General features: G+C 34.3%; 1 protein-coding gene across 6 annotated transcripts in view; it reads left to right on the top strand.

Moving 5' to 3' along the window:
- PDS5B (PDS5 cohesin associated factor B) overlaps nucleotides 1-20,603 on the top strand; it is a 175,205-nt gene extending 154,602 nt beyond the window's left edge. For 2 of the 6 annotated variants that reach the window (XM_036905003.2, XM_057489685.1), the window contains exons 27-35: nucleotides 1,711-1,843; nucleotides 4,714-4,833; nucleotides 5,800-5,862; nucleotides 6,444-6,589; nucleotides 8,843-8,948; nucleotides 13,368-13,807; nucleotides 13,898-14,008; nucleotides 16,292-16,430; nucleotides 17,834-20,603. In XM_036905003.2, coding sequence (XP_036760898.1) covers nucleotides 1,711-1,843; nucleotides 4,714-4,833; nucleotides 5,800-5,862; nucleotides 6,444-6,589; nucleotides 8,843-8,948; nucleotides 13,368-13,807; nucleotides 13,898-14,008; nucleotides 16,292-16,430; nucleotides 17,834-17,869 — 1,294 coding nt within the window. In that variant the 3' untranslated portion in view covers nucleotides 17,870-20,603. The remainder of the gene's footprint in view (nucleotides 1-1,710; nucleotides 1,844-4,713; nucleotides 4,834-5,799; nucleotides 5,863-6,443; nucleotides 6,590-8,842; nucleotides 8,949-13,367; nucleotides 13,808-13,897; nucleotides 14,009-16,291; nucleotides 16,431-17,833) is intronic. The other 4 variants (XM_036905006.2, XM_036905005.2, XM_036905004.2 and 1 more) reach the window with 4 other exon arrangements.
- The last annotated feature ends 1,762 nt before the right edge of the window (nucleotides 20,604-22,365 follow it).

The raw sequence follows: 22,365 nt of genomic DNA, 5'->3' as shown, positions 1-22,365 counted from the left end.
AATAATGGAATCTGTTATAATTAACTTATTAGATTTGTTTCATTTCATAGGAGTTTAAGGTTCGTTCTTTCCCTTACTCTAATTTTTTTCACACTGTCTCTTCAAACTTCATTTCTTATATAAGTTGGCAAAACTTAATTTAGATAATTACTGTACTACTGTTCTATCTCTCCACCAGTCTGGCATTTCTTTTTGATTTAACCAATCCTTTAAATTGTTTTCATTCCAGTTCTTATCTTTTCCTACTTTCTTCTGAAACTGCATAGATTTCCATGTGAGGTGAATCAATGCTCGGCTCTATTCACATAGTGAGCATATTTTCTTTGCAGTAACTGTCTTCCTCCATAAGGAAGAGGATGGGCCGACTCAGTGCTGGGCAGGTCGGAGCTGCTCCTGCTCACTGTCTCAGTGGTGACGCTCTAAATGACACGTATGGCAGTTGTGATTCTTTCAAAGGTTATTGGTTATTGTTGAGAGGCCAAAAGACTATATATGCCTGGGTGTATAATAAGGGAATATAACAGCATTAGAGAAGCCTGTAAGACTAGCGTAGTTCTTTAAATAAGCTAGAGACCCTGGTCCCTGGTCCTCTTTCTGTTATAGTAAAGGATGGCCTTTGTGGTTTTGAATAAATTAATTTATTATACTTTTTGCTTTCTATCAAAGGAAAATGACTCTTGGTTTTTTCAATTCATAGAATTATTTTATAGTTAAATATTTGAGATGTCTCAAGAGAATAAAATCAAATTATTGATAACTTTCTCATGGCAAGGGAAAAACTATTACTCTCTTTTTGCCTGTTTCCATTTTTTAAAATAAGCAGTTCTCCCAAAATTAGTTCTGTGTTAGAATGATTATAACTAATGAAACTTCTAGCCACCCCTTTTCCTCAGAAAACATTGGTTTTTGAAATAGATAAAATATTCTTTGGGATTTAGTAAACATTTTTGGCTGTATTTCCAGGTTATGCCAGTATAGCCATGAGTAATCTCCATTCTATCGGAGAATCACTCCAGACGACTCAACCTATGCCTGAGATTCAGAGTTACTTTTTAAACCCTTCTGGAATGATTCTGCACTTCACATTTCTCTCTTCTCCTATTACTTTTCTCCTCTGTGCTCTGTCCCATTTTTCACAAATGCAAAGCACTTTTGATTTTTTTTGTGATAGAATTTTATGTAATTAAAACTGAACTACTGAAGCTTTCTTTTAATTTTTCCCTCTTTAAGCAAAGACAGTATGTATAGCTGTCAGCCATGACTTTTTCTTCTCTCATTTATCAGTGAAGATTCTTAACTGTTGAATACAATAAAACAGTTAGATTTTGCTGAAGACGTCCCATCAGGACTACAGTCAGTACTGAGTATATCCCGCTTCACCTTATTGATGGTCCAGTTAACTGTGTTAGGAAGTCTTCCCTACCTGTCCTAGCTAGTAGGGCTTAGGATCACTTCATGCTTTTCACCATTTATATCCTTTGTAAACCTGTCTTCCTGGGAAAATTAGTGAGAATTTGAGAAGGGGGTGGATCTTACGAACTCATAACTACATTGCTGATATGTTGTAATACGTATCTTTTTTCCTCTGTTGATACATAGCTGTTTCTTTTAATTTTTCTGCTTTTGGAGTTCATGATATTTCTATTTAGAATTATGTACTTGAATTTAACAACCAACTTTTTCTTCTGTATTTCTTCTTCTTGTTTTTAGATGTCTTTGGTTTGTTCTAGAAATATTAATGGCCAAAAATGAAAATAACAGTCATGCATTTATAAGAAAGATGGTAGAAAATATTAAACAAACAAAAGATGCCCAAGGACCAGATGATGCAAAAATGAATGAAGTATGTAATTCTTTATAATAATTGTGATTCTATGTTCATTTAAACATTTGACTATATGGTATGAAACTTCTATAGTATTTGTAAACAGTGTAAGACTTATCTATAGTAAATAGTATTTCTATTAGTAGTAACTGACTTACTCATATAATTAGTAGTAATGTTGTTACAAGTAAACTAATGAAAACAATAGTCGGGGTAAGCATTTTAACTTAAACTGCTGTACTGAAAACTACATGCAGGCAGACCTCATCTTGTGTTACACTTACTGTGCTTCACAGGTAATGTAGTTTTTACAGATTAAAGGTTTGTGGTAACCTTTCATCTAGCAAGTCTCCTCGTACCATTTTTCTAACATCATTTGCTCACCTTATGTCTCTGTGTCACATTTTGCCAGTTCTCACAATATTTCAAACCTCTTCACTATTATTACACTGTTAACAGTGATCAGTGATGATCTTTGATGGTACTCTTGTAATTGTCTCGGGGCTCTGTGACCTGCATGCGTTTAAGGTAGTGACCTTAATGGATGAATACTGTGTGTGTGGTCTGGTTGCTCCTCCACCTGGCTGTTACATCGCTCCCTCCTCTCCCTGGGCCTCTCTGTAACTGAGACACGACAGTACTGAAACCAGGCCAACCAGTAATCCTGCTGTGGCCTCTGAGTGCCCAGCTGAAAGGACGAGTCCCCCGTCTCTCACTCCTGGAAATGATTCAGCTTAGTGAGGAAGGCGTTCCAAAAGCCAAGACAGACCAAAAGCTAGGCCTCTTGTACCAATTAGTCAAGTTGTGAGTGCAATGGAAGGAAATTAAAAGTGCTACTCCAGTAAACACATAACGATAAAACAGCAAAACAGCCTTATTGCTGATACAGAGAAAGTTATATGGCCTGGATAGAAGATCCAACCAGCTATAACATTCCCTTAAGCCAACCCTAATCCAGAGCAAGGCCCAACTCTTTATTTCTGTGAAGACTGAGAGGTGAGGAAGCTGCAGAAGAAAAGTTTGAAGCTAGCAGAGGTTGGTTCATGTGGTTTAATAAGAGTGCAAAGTGAAGCAGCAAGTGCTGATGGAGAAGCTGCAGCAAATTATCCAAGGATCTAGCTAAGGTCATTCATGAAAGTGGCTATAGTAAACAACAGCTTTTTGATATGGATGAAACAGCCTTCTATTGGAAGAAGGTGCCATCTAGGACTTTCACAGCTAGAAAGGAGAAATCAGTCCCTGGCTTTAAAGCTTCAAAGGACAGGCTGACCTTTCTTAGGGCCTAATTCAGCTGGGGACTTTAAGGTGAGGTCATTGCTCATTGGACATTCTGAAAATCCCAGGGCCCTTAAGAATGATGTTCAGTCTACTCTGCCTGTGCTCGGTAAATGAAACAACAAAGCCTGGGTGACAGCACATGGGTGTACAACATGGGTTACTGAATAGTTTAAGTACACTGTTAAGAAAAAAAAGATTCCTTTTGAAATGTTACTGCTCCTTGACAATGCACCTGGTCACCCAAGAGCTCTGATGGAGATGTGCAGTGAGATGAATGTTTTTGTGCCTGCTAACACAATATCCATTCTGCAACCCATGGATCAAGGAGTTGCTTCGACTTTGAAGGCTTAATCGTTAAGAAATACATTTTGTAAAGGCCATACTGCCATAGATGGTATGCTATGCTGCTGATGAATCTGGGCAAAGTCAGGTGAAAACCTTCTGGAAAGGATTCACCATTCTAGATGCCATTAAGAACATTTGTGATTAATGGGAAGAGGTCAAAGTATCAACATAGACAGGAGTTTGGAAGAAGTATTCCAGCCCTTGTTTGGTGACAGGGAGGGGAGCACCTCCAGATGTGCTAGAAATAGCAGTAGAGCTAGAATTAGAGGTGGAACCTGTACATGTGACTGATGTGTTGCAATTTAATGATAAAACTTTCATGAATGAAGGGTGGCTGGCTTCTCATGGGTGAGCAATGACATTTGTTTCATGAGATGGAATCTACTCTTGGTGAAGATTCTGTGAAGCTTATTGAAACGACAACAAAGGATTTAGGGTATTAAATACATTTAGTTGAAAAAGCATTGGCAGGGTTTAAGAGGATTGACTCCAATTTTGAAAGAAGTTCTGGTGAGGGTAAAATGTTTCCAAACAGCCTTACATGCTGTAGAGAACTCAGTGGGGAAAGGAAGAGTCAGTTGATGTGGCAGACTTCACTGCTGTCCTACTTTAAGAAATGGCCACAGCCACCCCAGCCTTCAGCACCCACTACCTGATCGGTCAGCAGCCGTCCACATCGAGGAAAGGCCCTCTTCCAGCAAAAAGGTTACAGCTTGCTGGAAGCTGAGATGAAGGTTAGCATTTTTTAGCAGTACAGTATTTTTAATTGAAATATAGTTTATTCACAGCATTTTTAATTGAAATATAGTTGATACACAACATTATGTTGGTTTCAGATATAAGATATAATGATTGGACAATCATATACATTACTAAATGCACACCATAAATGTAGTTACTTTCTGTCAACATAGATATTACTATATTATTGACCAAATTCCCTGTGTTGTACTTTCTTCTCTGTGACTGTTTTATAACTGGAAGTTTTTTTGATTAGGCTATATACATTTTTTTTTAGACCTCATGCTACTGCATACTTAATAGGCTACAGTGTAGTGTTAACATAACTTTTATATGCACTGGGAAATAAAAAAATTCATTTGACTCGCTTCATTGCAATATTCGTTTTATTGTGGTGACCCTGGAACCGCACCCGCCATATCTCCGGGGTGTGCCAGTACTGAGTGAATGTTCGAGAATTACTCCTGATTCAGAGTTTAGGATGCCAGCTCAAGTACTTGGTTTTTTTTTTAATACCATTGTAGAAACTGTACACTGTATGTGACGTCGCCATGAATATCATCATGTCAAAGAGCACCACGTACAGTTTGGAATCTCCTAAAGACCCAGTGCTGCCAGCTCGTTTTTTCACCCAACCTGACAAGGTAGTTATTTTAGATTTTTGTGTGTGTGTTAATTGAAATAAAACATATTCTCAGTACTAGGTTGCAGGAAGATCAGGAATAAACAGTGTCAAGAGCTAGCCCATTCCTAACATCATGGGAAGGTCACCACGAGTCTTAATAATGTGACTTAAGACCAGGATTTGGACCAAAAATAAATAAGGTTCAGAGATTAGGTGGGATGGTCTCCAGTGTGTGTTCAGAGTTTTATACCAGGTTAAGAGCAGAGGCAGAAATGTTACCAAAGCATATAGATCTGTCAGTTAATTGCCATTGACCCACAATGGGGAGGTGAAAGCTGATAGAGATCTAGTCTGAAGTTGTAAGCCCTTGATTGAGATCGTAATTGGTATGAGGAAACAGGCAGAGGACAGACACTGGCACAGGCTCAGACCCTGGGGACACTGCAGGAATGTTCCCAAACCACTCTCATAAAACTCAGGTATTATATGAGATGTAAATGGTGTTTTCCAGAATCTCTCTTAGGTACATGGTTCGCCATGCACCTAAGCCTGTCGAGTACGTGAGAGTATGGAAACTACCACGAAATTCTTATGTTTAGAAAGGAAAGTGTCAGTCAAGGTCTCCCTGGAGTATAGAGATTCAGAACAGCCTTGTGGGCTCACTGGTAACTCAAAGAGGCTGTCTGCTTTCAAGCACCCGCCTTGGTGTGATGAAGATAACAGGAGTATATGTGGTCTCTTCTCTGGAGAGTGTTACCGCAGAAGCATGTGTGTTCTGATGCTCTGTTAGAGTTCTGACATGTTAGAGCTCAAATGTGGTTTGTTAATATTGGAGTTGGTAGATTAGTCTAAGCTTATTATGGTATTTAAATCAGTGACTGAAATTTCGTATTTCAACTGATTAAATATGTGTTTAATTGTGTACTTTAAAACCTCATAAAGTGTTTTAATATTCACTGACTGCATCTTTTCCCTTTGCTTATAGAACTTTAGTAACACCAAAAATTATCTGCCTCCAGAAATGAAATCATTTTTCACTCCTGGAAAAGTAGGTTTCGAGAATCATTCTAATTTTTATGGGGTAGTTTAGTGTGATTATGGCATAATTGTGTTATTTTGTATTTCTTTAAAAATTGGTGTATCTTAAGGTAGAAGATATAATTAATTAGGTATCTTCCATTTACTACTAAGAAATAGTTTTATGTTTCCTGTATTCTGATGCAAGCTGAAATACATAAACTTAATTTTAGCTTATACTAAATCCCCGGAGATCTTGATCCTTAAATATCTAATTCTCTAATATCAAAATAAAAATCCAGTTAAAAAGTATCTTCTATGTGCTTCCATAACAGAGTCTGATTATCTGTCTTCATTGTCGACTATACATTTCATTGGTTCTTACTTTTACGTAACCTTTTCCTCCAAATAACTAAGAAACTTAACTGTTATGCCGACTATATAGTTTTTCATTGTTCAGGTGATAATTGAATTTTTATTCCTTATTTTGCTTAGGGATAGGCACATTTTTCATGATTTATATATACTTTGACAAAGATTTCTTTTATGGTTCTTTACATGTAATTTCTTTTGGCTTATTTAAAATAGAGTTTTATGCATTTTTCATTTCAGCCTAAAACAACCAATGTTCTAGGAGCTGTTAATAAGCCACTTTCATCAGCAGGCAAACAATCTCAGACAAAATCATCACGAATGGAAACTGTAAGCAATGCAAGCAGCAGTTCAAATCCAAGTTCTCCTGGAAGAATAAAAGGGAGGTGAGTATATGAGAAATATTAGATATTATGTCTAAGGATCCCAACAAGGTTATCAGATCTAACTTAATGTAACCCAAAACATTTAATGTCAGTGAATGGAAATAAGTGCATACATGAACATTCCCATTTAACATTCATAGCCATTTATAAGTTCATATTGATTTGCTTGTTCATTTTACATGGATAACTCCATCATAAAGTCTTTCATATTTTAACTGTGTTGGTAGACATAAGCTAGTTTCCAACCTGAAATTTTAACAGTTGTAAAACCTCAATTTTGATATATCCATACAGTGAAATACATAATAATTCTCAAGAATGATGAGGTATGAGCTGATATGAAGAGCTCCCACAGTACATTACTGAGTTACAAAGGCAAAGAATAGAAGAGTGTTACAGTATTTTTGAGTTTTTAAAGCAGATTTGCATTCGTACTTCTTTATGCATGAAAAAAGGTTTTGGAAGAATACACAATATCTTAATTGTGTTTAGGGTAATCTGTGGTAGGAAGATGATTATCTATTTTTTGGTATAGTTTGAATTGCTTTTTACCACATGCCAGTATGAATTTTCTCTTCTTTAAAAAAGTAGTTTAAAAAATGTACTTTCAAATCATGCTCTACAGATTTATATTATTTTTTTTAGAAAATAAAAATTCACATTTCACTGGTTTTAGCATAGTAATCAGAACACCATTTCATAGCAGGGCCTTGTACAGGGTGAAAGTGCTATTTATTGATTTTGCTAAATTATTATGAGAGACTGTGCTGTCTTTTCAATTATTTGTAACCAGTCAAGTTGGCAAAGAAAGGAGATACTCTAAAATATCTATCAATTTCTTTATAGTGAATAAATCGTTAAATGACATATAGTATAATAGAAATAGAACAAAAATTACATTTACTGCTCTTGTTTGTTTTAGATTCCTGTATTAATGCATATTAGTGGCTGATAGCTAAGTGACCCTTCACCTATATCATTTGGACATTTTTTGGTAGATGGCTTCATACTTAACATGACCAAAAACATTTCCAGCAACTCATTTCCTATATTACTGGTTTTTCTCCTTGAATTCTTGGTTATAATAAAAAATGATGTAATTCACGCAGTCATCTAGGCTGAGTCTAAAAATCGTCTTTGACTCTTCCCCCATGCTAAGATGTGGTTTTGGAGTCTAGTAATCTAATTTGTGTTTTTAAAATATTGCCCCAATTATTTGTGGAGAAGAAGGGAGCTGGAATTGAGGTAGAAAAACCAGTTAGCATGTCGGCCAGTAGTAATCTGGGAAAGGAATGGACAGGGAGGAAGATGGTAAATAGTCAAATTCAGAATTTATTTTGATTGTAAATCCATCAAATTAGATGCAAACAGTTACAGAAAGGAAGGACTTATGGATGTATCCTGGCCTTTTTCCTGATGAGAAGCCTTGAGGAGCAACAGGGTTGTTGTTGTTGTTGTTGTGTGTGTGTGTGTGTTGAACAGGTGGGAAATAAAGAGAGTGTCCAAATAACTATTTGGACTATGTTAAAAGTTGAGACACCTATTAGAAATTCAATTGAGTGGGCAATTGGATATGTGAGTCTAGAGCTCAGCATAGCTTCTGGACTAGAAATTGAAATTTTGGGTTCAACAAGGTAAGGATGAGCTCACCCAGGGCAGAAAACAGCTTTCATACCAGTACCGATGCTATTATTTCATTTACAAAGTATGTATTGATTGCCTACTTGATCTCAGGCACTGATCCAAGTGCTTAGTATAAATTGGTAAGTGAAATTCACAAAAGATCCATGCTTACCTTCTAGCAGAGAGGTAGCAGACAATAAATATAATAACTTTAGTATGTATTAGAGGGTGTTGAGTATGCATAGAGAAGGAAAAGAGGAATGGGGATAAGGGCGAGGCAGGGGGCAGGGCAGATTGTAACATAGGCCAATCCAACTTGCTGAAGTTCCTACTCCAAAATAGAACTAATGTTTTAAAAAGAGGGAGAAAACTATGTGATTTTTAAAATTTCCCTGTTAATAGAGTTGATGTTTTAAAAAGAGGGAGAAAACTATCTGATTTTCTAAATTTCCCTGTTAACTTAGATGTGCTTCATTGCCTCTTGATTTGGTGCTAAATATGATAGAATAAAAGTGATACCTTTTGAAAAGAATGAAACTTCTCATAAAGCTATAAAGCTACACTAGGGAAAAGAAAAAGCTTTTAAGGTTATTTGATTGTAATAACAATTACAAATGTCTATATTAAAAGGCTTGATAGCTCTGAAATGGATCACAGTGAAAATGAAGATTATACAATGTCTTCACCTTTGCCAGGAAAAAAAAGTGACAAGAGAGACGACTCTGATCTTGTAAGGGTGAGATACTTGGTTTGATTTTATAATAATTATAATAAAAATAATTTTACTGTATAAGTAATAATTCCTACTCTGAAACCAGTTAACATTACTCTCAAATTTGACATCTGATTTTCTTTAATGGTTTTAATCATAAATCTGAGTTTATAATTATCCTCTACCATGTAATTTAAGTATATTGAATCTCTTTTGTTTCTTGTCATTCTAATAAGTAATCTTTATTCTTTAGGTCTTTAGAATCAAACATGCCAGTTCCATACCTAGAACTGCTTAGTTTTTGTTTCTTTTGTTTTTTAACCACGTAAGCTTAGATTTAGCCTGAGAGAAGGGGAAGCAGAATGAGAATTCTTAAAGCTCCTCCATTTTAATTGATTCTTTGAGCCTTTAATTACTAAATAAGCATCTAGTAAGGGTAGGAAATGCTATATTTTTCATAAAGTGCTTGCTTAGTTTTTGAAACTTAATAGCTATGATAACTTGTAAGACAGACACAATTTGTAAATGTTCCTTGAAGTTTTAGTGCAGAAATAGAATTCAGTTATGTATTGCAACACAACCTTATGTCCATAATTATTTGGCACATTTTGACTTTCTGGTTAGTGTTAAACATTCCTTGAATAACTGATGAGGCTTAGCTGGTGAGGTTATCAGGATAAATGAATTAGTTCAAATGAATTGCTGTTGCTTCATTGTTATAAATAGTTAACAGTTTTGATTAATGATTACCATAATAATGAAAGTTAATCTGTCTGAATCTACTTGATTAATAGAGGAGGAAGGTTATTAATAAACTAATAACTTTTGAAATATATTACTGCCCTTCTTGTTTTCCATTGGCCCAGCATTACATATCCCAGGAAATTTAAATTATTTTCAGTTGTTTTCAAGTTTCTCCAGTAATTAATTTTGCCAGATTGTTTCTTTTCCACTTGAAAAATTGTAATTCTTAAATTCTTATTAAATCCTTACTATTTATACTGTAAATTCTGATTTTTATTGGCTGTTTAAAAATTTCACCCAAGCAGAATTAAAAATTGATCGCTTAGCCAGAAAGGAATCCTGTTATCTGGATTTATAGAAGAGAATCCTTGAATTGGAAAAGGTATTTATGTCTTCTAGTCCTACTTCTCATTTAATGCAGAAATTCCTTCACTAGCAGTTATGAGAGTTAGTTACCATGTGCTTGAAAATGCTTTCACTGGAGAGCTTATAATTTCTCTCATGTTGGAAACATCAACTAGGCCACCCGCACCCTCATCCCCCACTCCCCTTTTACCTCCTCCCATTTTCCAAAAATATTTGGGAAACATGGTTTTGATTAATTCGTAATATTTTGTTATCCTATGCATTCCACATCTCCTCTACCTTTTGGAGCAATGCAGAACAAAGTCTATTTTTCATAGGGGAATTTTGGGTTTCTGAGCTTTTGAGATTTGTTTAATTATAATGGAAGCCTTTGGTTGTCTTTTGTGTAACATTGCGGTCATTTTCAGAAGTACAAGAAGATCTTATAAATAAGCTAGTTTCAACTGAAATACCCTCAAAGAGTTGAGCATTATGAGACAGAACGTTTAAAGACAGATAGATTACTGTGAAAGAGTACTGTAATCTTTGCATACGATCAGCTTCACTTAGAAATTTGACTGCAAAGGAGTCATTGTCTGTATACATTTATATTCATCTATTTAGTTCTACAAGTAACATGTCTTCCCTATTTCCTGTTCCTAACCTCAGTTTTATATTCCCTCTGTTCTTAAAGCAATGCAGTGCAAAATGAAAAATGTTTTAGGAAACTAGATTATTTTATGGTATTCTCCAGAAAGCAGGCATTGGATTTCCTTCTTACCACCAACCTTTTCCAGAGCATAAAGGAATTCAGCCACCTTTTCAGATCGTTGGACACCAAAATGATTGTAGCATTTAAAATTGAAGGTGACCCTTTAAATTTAGTTTTAACTTAATATTTCTCTTCCCATCTCTTATATATAGCAAGTTAACTTTTAATTTATATACAAAACACTAAGTACTGACAAAACCAATCATTTACAGGTCTTTTTTTCCTGAAATGTAGGGATAATTTAATGCTAGAAAATCTTTGAGTATAATATAGCAAATACCAAATAAGAAAAATACAAGGTGATCTCAGATCATCCCAAGAAGACATAAATAAAATTCTAAACCCATTCTTGACAAATATGAATTCTTAATAAATGAATACCAGAAGAATACTTCCTTAGCAGTCAATGTTTTAGTCAAGTTGTTCTTCTAAAGGCCAAAATACTTGAAGCATTCTTATTAAAAATCAAAAACAAAACAAGCCACCTGCTTTCACCACTGTTATTTAAAATGATGCTAGAATGTTTGACTAATTCAGGAAGACATGAAATAGGACTCAAAGGTATGACAATGAAAAAGAAGAAATAAATTCATTTTTACTTTTGCACTCTTAGAAAAATAAGAGAAGCAACTGAAAAACTTAAGAAGTCAGCATCATAGCCATTTATATGTATGTATTTATGTAATGTTACTCTGGTAATTTTACTATATATCAGGTATACACAGGGGGAAAGGGTTTTACTTCACCACAATAACCACTACAACAAAATTAGATAGATCTAAACAGAACCTTAAAAAGAAGTAGGGGGAACCTGTATGGAAGAAAGGAACAAAACTGAGAAACATAGAAGACTTGAAGAAAGACCGTGTTCCTTCATGGGGAAAACTAATTTTAAAAAATGACAGGTCTTTCTAAATGTATAATTGCAAAATTATAGTGAGTTTAAGCCCATGTGGAAGAATAAATGGATACAAAAAGAAATAATAATGATAAGATAAGCCCAGCCAGATAGAAACATACTTAGTTATAATTGGTAAAATATTGTGCTGCTGTTATAATAGCCCAGAAACATTATTGTATTTTAAAACACAATGCAAAATAAAGGAAGCATTACAAATCAGTGATTTTTGAAATGATTGGATGGATGTCTCTTTAGGGGTGGGAGTAGGAAAAACAAATTTAGAATGTCATCTTACATCCTGTTCTAGAATAAGACACAATAATGACTTAGTCTGCACAGGCTGCCATAACAAAATACCATAGACTGAGTGGCTTAAACAACAGAAATTAATTTTCTTACATCTTTGTAGATTAGGAAGTCCCAAGATCAAAGTGCTGGGCCATTCCCTTCCTGATTTGTAGATAGCCGCGTTCTTGCTGCATCCACATATCGTGGAGAGAGAAAAAGATCACTCCTCAGAAGTACATTAATCCCATCAGGAGGGTCCCAGTGTCAGGACCTCATCTCAGGTATCTCCATAAGGGATTATGGCTTCAACACAGAAATTTTGTGGGGACACAACAGTCCATAACAAATGGGAAATGAAGTTTAAACATACCCAACAGTGAAGAGCACAACAGTCCATAACAAATGGGAAATAAAGTTTAAACATACCCAAAAATGTAGAAGACTGTAGGTAGAACCAGTGAGCATATGTACTGAGGGAATAATTAAGCAGTTCACAGACAGGAAACACAAATGACAGACATACTTAAAAATCACAGGTAGCCATATAATATTTGTTTTCTCATTGATTTTTAAGACTAAACTGGTACAAACTTTTTGGAAATTAATTTAGTATTGCAGCATATATTTATGTGTTTTATGTACATGTGTAAGGAGACCATTATAGGTGTACATATACATTATTCTTATTCTTGGTTTCTTTGGAGAATTTCCTCAGTCTCCATCTGCTGTTGGTCAGTGCATAAATTCTCCAAATGTAGACTAGGATTTTATTTTAAATGTGAAAGTCATACTGATTTATAAATTGTTTTTCTTGTTAATTAGCTGGACCTGGGAGGAAGCAGTGTCTTTGATTCAGAAGTGTTTTCAGATTTTTAACAAATGATGTATATGTTTAGCTTTTATATCTTGTAGCTCCCTAAAAAAATAAATACAGTTCTTTCATGATGTATAATAAGCATGATGTATAATATAGTTTATATTTTGTCTTTTTACACACTGTAATAAAATTAGAATTACTTAAATTAACTATCAAAACAGATCCACTGTACTTCAGAATAGTCAGACATTAAGCATTGAATTTAGAGTGTTCTGTTTTTGACATAGCTCTTCACTAAAATTCATAATTTAATAAAATACTGATTTTGAGAGGTCTCCATTTGAGGCTGTCAAGCTTAAGTAAGAATAAGAATTTATTCTTCTACTCCAGATAATTTTTTAAATTAAAAAAACTAATAAAAGCAAGTAACTAGTTATGGTTCTGATGTAGTTAAGCATTCTATACTTCATGTAGGTATATTGTTATGACAAAAGTAGATAACCATTTTTTTTTGTTTTATTCTCAAAATGTGCATACTAACAATTTGATACTTGATATTGTAATTTTTATTCCTAGTCTGAATTGGACAAACCTAGAAGCCGGAAAAAAACACCTGTCACAGATTCAGAGGAGAAACTGGGTATGGATGACCTGACTAAGTTGGTACAGGAACAGAAGCCTAAAGGCGGCCAGCGCGGGCGGAAGAGAGGCCACACAGTATCAGAGTCAGATGAACAGCAGTGGCCTGAGGAAAAGAGGCTCAAAGAAGATATGTTAGAAAATGAGGATGAACAGAATAGTCCACCAAAAAAAGGTAAAAGAGGCCGACCACCAAAGCCTCTTGGGGCAGGTGCACCCAAGGAAGAGCCAACGATGAAGACTTCTAAAAAAGGCAGTAAAAAAAAATCTGGACCTTCAGCAGTAGAAGAAGAGGAAGAAGAAGAAAGACAGAGTGGAGACACTGAGCTGAAGTCCAAGAGCAAACAGCACCGGCCATCGAGGCGCGCGCAGCAGAGGTGAGCATGTGCGACTCTGAGCTGCATGCATTCAGTGCCTGTGTTACAAATCATAATTTGATGCTATCCACATTTGGGTCTTCCCCAAAGCAGAGCAGAATCTCCTGAAACTAGTGCAGTTGAATCCACACAATCCACACCACAGAAAGGACGAGGAAGACCATCAAAAACGCCATCACCATCACAACCAAAAAAAAATGTGTAAGTTGTAAATAATATTAAATGTCAAGCCAATTTCAAATTATTTTGCAAGAGTTCATAAATTTTAAAATATACATAGAGCTGTCTTTAAATCCCAAATATTTAGCCCCATACACTAGGTAAGACTTACTTAGGTGATTGATAACTAATATACCCTCTGGTAACATTTGTGTTTGTTTGTAGATTTCAGGCAGGTCTTTATAAATGAATACCAGATAGTTTATTATTTCCAATACAGACTTGATGATACCTAAACAGATGAGATATTTTGAAATAATCAGTCATTGACGAGGTTGCCATGTTGTTCCACTCTAGTTTTTTGTCAGGTATCTCCTCAGCAACTTTAAAAAAATTACTTTTATATGTTTGAAATTATTCTCTGAACTATATAGGAAAGGTATAGGCATCATTTTTCTTAAATTATGTCTATAGATATTATCACATATTGATCTCAAGTTTTTTATGTCAAACAGAATCATTGGTTTCTAATCAAATTAACGCATTAGTGTCTACATAACTTCTGGATGTTCACACAAACATGTTATCAAAGAGGCACAATAACATCTGTATTCAAAATTATTGAAGGGACGAGGAGCATCAGTGCTGTGGTTTGTGAGTTTGGCCCTTCCTGCTCCTCAGTTAAGTAGAAATAGGACAGCAAGCCTTCTTTGAGTCAGATCCTCTGCAGTTTTTCTGGGAGTGATCCCATTACGTGATCATGTTAGTGGCGTGACTTTGCAGAGTTGCCAGCACACCCTGACTAAGTACTCAATTACTGTAGAGGTTTTTCCTATTCCTGTGTGTTCCACAGGAAGAGGAATGCCACCCAAGGCTCTAGCCAGTACCTCATGCCTTCTTCCATTTAATTTTTCCCTCAGGTAAAAAGTAAAGGTAAGTACATTTTTGTGGCTGTTTCTTAAATGTGTTTAGACTCAACTGTGGGAAATGACTGTTTTTAAAAAAGAATTCCTAAGGAATATTAAATTCCCATGGTTAATTTTATAATAAAATTAAGGGCTTTAGTGGTTTATTATACTCTCTCTTAGAATTGCACAAGTCCTCACGAATGCTGTAAACCAAACAAGTATTTCTTTAAAAAGATGAATACAGAAAAAGATTCTATATTCTTATTAACAGCCACTTCTCCCTTCACTGGGAAGTTCTTTTTTAGAACTAGTATAGTAATGGATTATGATTTTTCTGTTTTACTTGTTCTGACCTCAGTGAAATTGAGAAAAAGTGTATTATTTTCCATGTAATTACTGTATTTTCTTCTGTTAATTCTGAAAAACTGAATAAAAAAGTTATTTGGTTTGAGCATGGATAAACAATATATATTTTGGATTGCTTAGAGAAGTGATAACCTATATTCCTAAGTTTAAAAAAAGACTGAGGAAGGACACATTTGATTAAATGGTAGTATCTCTTACCTATTTTTGATTGCCTCCTATGTGTCAGAGAATGCTAGTGCTAGGAAATATAATGGCACAAAACAGACATGGTTATTGTCCTCATGGGACTCACCATCTGAGTGGGCATGTAGTCATTAGTCACACATAAACATGGAATTATGAATTTTAATGTATGCCCTGAAGGAAAAAATTAGGGTGTGTACAGTTTAGGGAGGGCTGTGGTATTGGGCAGTTTTCTCTTCGGAAATTGATAAGTTGATTCCTTGAGAATAGTAGGCCTTATATACTGTGTTAAGGAGGTTTACAGAATTAGTCTCTGTTTGTAGAGAGATGTCTAGGGGGAGTGAAATCAGCTGTTTTTGTACTTTTAAAAGATTACTCTGTAAATAGAAGAGGGCAAGAAATGAGAATGTTTTGGAAATACGTGGTAGCAATAGAGGTGGAGAGAAATGAATAGATTGGAGATTCCTTCTTCAGTAGAATGAATGTATAGGGCCAGATAAAGAGTGGTACACTGTTAAGAAAATACTCCAAATTTTCTGCTTTGAGTAGCTCAATCGATAGAGATGCTTTTTACTGAGTTGGGAAAGATAAAAGGAAGAGTAGACTTTGGATTTTGTTTTAAAATCCTTTATGGAATTGGTCTCAGTTACACTTAGTTTTGTTACTTGATAGATATTTGTATGTAAAATTCTAGGATTAAACACTAATTTAGGCTTCCAAATATAAAAATACTATTTGTCTTACAAGGTAATTGAGGATAAAAATGATAATAAATGAGAATTCATGAAATATTTAAAGCATTTTCTAAAATGAGGTAATCTACTAAAGATCAGAATGTTCATTTTATTTTACATGTGTTTTACTCTAGCCGTGTAGGACGCTCCAAACAAGCAGCTACTAAAGAAAATGATTCAAGTGAAGAAGTAGATGTGTTTCAGGGTAGCTCTCCCGTCAATGATGATATTCCCCAGGAAGAAACAGAGGAAGAGGAAGTTTCTACAGTAAATGTATGTGTTTTAAAGTACCATGAGTGATACTGTGAAATTTAGAAATAAGAGTAATGAATCTTTGGTCAGATCCATTGAGCACTTGCTGTTGCTTACAATGCTAAGAATTTATATAATTTCCTTGTTAGTTTGTAGTGCTGTTCCATCTACGAACTTAGGTAATGGAGAAAACATCCTTTATGGAAACTTGAAACTAAGTGAGAATAATAGATTTGGCCTAGTGAAAGTATAAATGTCAAGTTTAAAACTGAATGTGGAGAAGAACAAGGAGCAGTTTGATATTGGCGTTTTAAGCATTTAAGTTGTAGCTTGGTTTTAGAGTGTTGGTATCCATTAAATATACTGTTGTTTATGTTTCATAGCTTTTTGTTTGAATTCCACAATAGAAACTAGGAATATAGAATAAAATCATGTCTTTAACTAAAATCAGCCATTGAAATTCATAAAATTGGTAATAGACACTTCTTTTTAAAAAAAGTAAGAATGTGATCCTGCCTGAGATACTTTTATTTTTTTAAAGTAACGAATGTCTTTACCAGGTAATGCATCTCAGGTATTTCTCTTTGGAAGAAATATAGTTAACATTTACATAAGAGCTGTTCTCTTGATAATACTTACGCTGAATCTTTGGATCAGCTCAGCCAGCCATCTTTGTTTGAGAAACTTGTGTTCTGTGACCAAGTCCCAGAGTTGATCCCTGCCCCTTTATCCTGAATATAGTCAGTACTTCCATCTGCACCAGGATTCGTTCACCTGAATAGGTTAAGACCACCGAAGAATATGCTGAATTGTGGTCTCAAACTAGTTGGACTTGTTTCTTAGAGGGTTTGGGATAAAAGTGATGAAGAGTCCACAATGATCGATGTCTTCATTAAGAAAAACTATGCCATATATTAAATTAAATTAAAATCCTGTTCTGTTTATATTCCTCTTGTTAATACTGGTCTTTTTTGCACTAAAGTTACATGCTTTCATTAGTGCTTGCCAGTAAATAGTAACATGTCTGAATTTCAGATTATTTGTATTAGGACCCAAACTCCATAACTGTTTTCCCACCAGTATGAAATGTGTTCTGTGCACTACGTTGACTTCTGCTGATTTCCCTTTAAAATATAAATAGTTTTCTCTTTTTCTATTCTGGGAAAGGCTGTTTATGAGCATCCCAATGGTATAGAGGTCTAGGAATGTGAGTCAAGGCCGAGGTTAAAGCTGGAGGAAGGTCTCAAGGAAAGAAAAGCAAAGAAAATCAGAAACAAGAAAGAATAATGATTGGTTAAAACTTTATCTGGCCTTTCATGGCAATGAAAATTTTAAGAGAGAGATTTTAAATATTTTGTTTAAAAAAGTAGTAATTACTGCTCTGTGTAATATTTTAATTAAGCATCTGTGATTTTTCTTTTAAGGTACGGCGGCGAAGTTCTAAAAGAGAAAGGCGGTGAACACATGTAATTAGTACCTATCTATGTGAAAGCTTTGAAAAAAAATTTTTTTTTTGTTAAGCTTGAGGCCGAGTAAAAGCCCCTGATGCACAGATGGGACTGCCGAAGAGTGGACACTTGGACCTTACTTTTGATGGCCTCGTGTATTTGCTGTCACACGCTTTAGCCATTCACGTGGTCATAGATCGACTATGGAGTCTTGTGAAAGTGTAATGTGTGATGGCTATGTAGACATAAACTAAGGAAGAAAGTTGTAAATATTTTTTTTCTTTTTTTTTTTTAAATGTTTCTGACTTCAGAAGTGCTTGTATAGCTTTTATCTGCGGCTTTAAACTGACAGTTGCCCAACTGTTTATTGGATCTATTAATTTGAAAAGAGTTTGTTAGGATAGATCTTAAGCAGTAATCTGTCAGTGTTTGTATTTGTATTCTCTGCAATTTTACTGTGAAAAAAAAAATTTCAACAAATGGTGTCATTTTCTTGATGTCACTCTTTGTTGGAGAGTTAAATGGTCTCTTTCCCTTGTGTATGTTACCTAGTATTTACTCCTAGGCACCCTAATCTTCAGAGGTGCTAAATTGTCTGCCATTATACCTGAATGATGCCTCTCATGGGAGGACACCCTGCAAATTGTGAAATAGTCCTGAAGTTGTTTGATTATTTTACACCTCAGTATTGGTCCCAGAGGTTTTTGGCCTTTCATGGCAATGAAAATTTTAAGAGAGAGATTTAAAATATTTTAATTTTAAAGAGTGTGTTATAAAATAATGTACTGAATTCTTTATCCCATTTTATCATCCTTTTTCAGTTCTTACTAATCTACTGTATCAATAAAATTCTGTAATTTGAACTAGTTTTTAATAGTCTAGAATGTTATTGTGTATAGATACTTCCTCTTGAACATTATGTTCAGAAAACAAAAATTATTACACTATAATATAAAACCTGATATATACACATTAGAAAAGTTCCAGTTCTCCATAACAATGTAAAGTTAATCAGAAAGAAAAAAATTTTATTGATGCAGTGTGTCTTTATAAATCTGTTCTTGAAAGCAAGTGTTTTGTACTTTATAGTGAGTTGCATGTTTATGAAAAAAAAGTGCTGAAAGTGGGATGTGCTCTTTTCTGTAAATTCACATTTAGCCATAGTGTATGATAGATTGCCCCATGACATAGTTTCTCATCAAGAGTTTATTGTACTTTATTTTGGAGCCAAAAATTGTTTTAGGGGACAGCCAGGGTAGGGGTGCCCTATCCAGCTATATGAGCTACTGTAGGTATCACAGTCTTATATGAACTTTGAGTGAAATTCCGCTTTGTCCAGATTGGGAAAGGTGGAAATTTATTTGGCTTTAGAGCAGATCTTTTCTTTTTTTTCATGTAATCTGCAAAATACAGAAACAAATTACTTAAGGCAGTATCATTTATACAGTTTTATAAACTGTTATTTTGAACCAAAACATATAGATTACTACTTAATGCTTCCTTGAATTCATTTTAGTATTTCAGGTGCTGTTCTTTCATCTTTTCATGGTTAACATCAGAAAAGAAAATCATATTCTAACTTATTAAACTTACCACATTGAATAATGGAGCATTTTCATATAATACACCAGTATGTTTAAGGTATATTTCCAAGATTGGTTATAATAGATGGGTGGGATATAATAAACTACTATTTTGGAAAATGACATTTTACTGTTGTCCAGTATGTATCACAATTGATGTGATTATTTTTCTTTTAAAATTTTCTTCATGTTTATGAAATGGCCTTTTATGCTTTAAAAAATATTCTGAATTGTGTCTTAATCTCTCAATATTTAACTATTCATTCACAACAGTACTGACATCAGTTGATTATAGGAGGCTGCTGTATATAAAAGCAGCTAATGTTGGACCAAGATACATTGGTTTTTAAATGTTTATTAGCTCACTTCTCTCAAACACGCTGTTTCTATGTCAGCAGTACAAAGGCATGTTTTTAAATCTATAAAATAAAGAATAAGGGATAGCTTTGTATTTTTCTTGTTGACTAAATTGCACCAGAAATGTTTATGGAAGTATATCTTTAAGACCACTTTATATAACATAACAGAAAAATGATTGTGGAGGATTTTTTTTGCATGATCGTAGTTAATCAAATTTCATTTCACCTTAATTCTGTACATCGGTTCACAAAAAATGTCCATTGTAGATTTTGTTCAATGCCAATGAGTTTGTGATTTTACAGCTTGACCCCTTTTTGGGAGGATGTAAATTTTCCATTTTTTTGTAGAAAAATAGATGCAATAATGATAAAGTTTTGATGTCCTGAGTCTTCAGATCTTAGGGGATTTTCTTACTATTATGTTTTAAGTTAACATTTCATGTACTAACTAACATTCAGAGCCACATACTATAATAAAGTAAAAGTAAGTATGTATAAAACATTAATTGCTAACAATTGTTAGCAACATCTTCAGTGATAATGTTCATTTTGAAAATATGTACTGTATAAAATTAGAAAAATATTTAACTCACTGTAACAAGTTCCATTATGAAAATCTTCAGATTCGTCTTCAGTGAGGTTATCTTGCCGCACTCGGTAGCAAAGCCGTTTAGCCGACATTATAATAAAATTTCTTGCTGCAGTGCAACAGGAAGCTTTTTCAGTGATCTCCACTGTATATGTAAATTACCAATGTGGCTGTAAAACTTGTTCCAGGTATTAAAGGTTAAATTACTTTCTGTATCTTCTTACAGTTTGCAAGTTTGATTTCTAAGATTTGTTTTTGCCCACTTGAAGAATGTCAGGAATTTAAGAATCTGTTTAACTTAGACATATCTTCCCTACCACAAAGTATTATGTCACCATAAATGAACAATGGGTATTTTAGATAGGTAACCAATTTTCAGACACCTTTTGGATTTTCTGTGAAGTTGAATAAACATGAAAGCTAATGTATAATTGTATTATTTTATTTATGTGAGTCAATATATACTTAAATATGCTTACTAAATGGAGAAAGGCACATTTAGATGACTTTTAACTTTGGAGGTTCTGTTTCATGGAGAGGAAACATATTTCCCAGTAACATTTTTGAAGCTTTTTGTTTAAACTTCTCATGCAAAATCTTGGCTAACAGAAATTTACTAGTACTACTTAAAGGATTCCATCCATAACTGAAGAAAATAAATGTGTAATACAAACTTGGAGACTAAGAAAATAAGTTGCTAGTGGTAATTTTATTAATTTGTTCAGCAAATGTTTATTGACCGCCTACTGTGTGCTAGGCTAGTTACGGAGGATAAAGTGTGGTCAGGATGGACTGAGTGTCCCTGCCCTTGTGAAGCTCTTACCTTCTCCACGTGGGGCTGCAGGGGAGAGAGGTAAGGAAACAGTCATGAAATGTATAATCTAAGATTGTGGGAAGTGTGGTGACTAGACAAGGAAAAGTGGGACTGGAGAGTAGAAATGATTGCACAAGCTGTTTCATGTACTTTGAAGATAAAGTTTAGGATTGTTATATCTTTATGATGAAGTGACACCTTTATAATTAGAAAATCTCACTTGGTATCTATATGATTACTTCATGCCTACTTTGGTATTAATAGAGGTATACCAGTTGTAGCTATACTGTGTGCGAAAACTTTTTCTTCCCCTCTATTTTCAACTGATTTGTATCCTTATATTTAAAACATATATTATGTAAACATTGTATAATTTGGTCCTGTTCTTTTACCCAGTCTTAGAGTCCTTGTTTTTAATTAGAGTGTTTAGACTATTTGCTTTTGGTGCAGTTATGATAGAGTAGGTTTTAAGCCTACTATCATGATGTTTGTTTTCTTTTTTGCCTATCTTTTCTTTATTTATTTACTTCCTCCTTTTTCTACCTTCTCTTGACTCAGTAAATTACTTCTTACTGTTTTATCTCTATTAGCTTTTTAGTTATGCCTGATTGTATTATTCTTCTAATGGTTACCCTACAGATTACAATATCTGTTCAGCTTATCGTCTGTATTATACTAATGCTCTTACCATCTTCTGAACAATGCAAGAGGTTCAAAACACTTCAAGTCCCATTTTTTGCCTGTCTTTCTTTGTGCTACAGTTGTTATATATTGTATGGTTATAAATACGACATTGTTGCTTTAAATAGTATCCTTGTTTACCCATACATCATCTCTTTTATTTGCTTTTTTTTTTGTGCTTCCATCTTAATTCATTTTCCTTCAGCGTAAAGAACTTCTTACAGTATTGCTTATAGTGCAGGTCTGGTGGCAGTTAACTCAGCATTTGTTTGAAAGGTTTTATCATACCTTCATTTTTAAAGGGTATTTTCTTGGGATACAGGATTCTAGATTGGGTAGATTCATTTATTTGGCAGTTTAAAATTAGGTATGCCACCTTTCTGGTTTTGATATTTTCTGTTGCAGAGTAGCTGAAAACCTTGGTAATATGTTCTTTTTTTTTTTTTTTTTTTTCTGGTTGCTTTTTGGACTTTATCTTTGTT

Source organism: Manis pentadactyla, chromosome 2 (assembly GCF_030020395.1).
Source record: "Manis pentadactyla isolate mManPen7 chromosome 2, mManPen7.hap1, whole genome shotgun sequence".
Classification (NCBI taxonomy): Eukaryota; Metazoa; Chordata; class Mammalia; order Pholidota; family Manidae; genus Manis; species Manis pentadactyla.
This window is presented reverse-complemented; position numbering and strand designations above follow the sequence as displayed.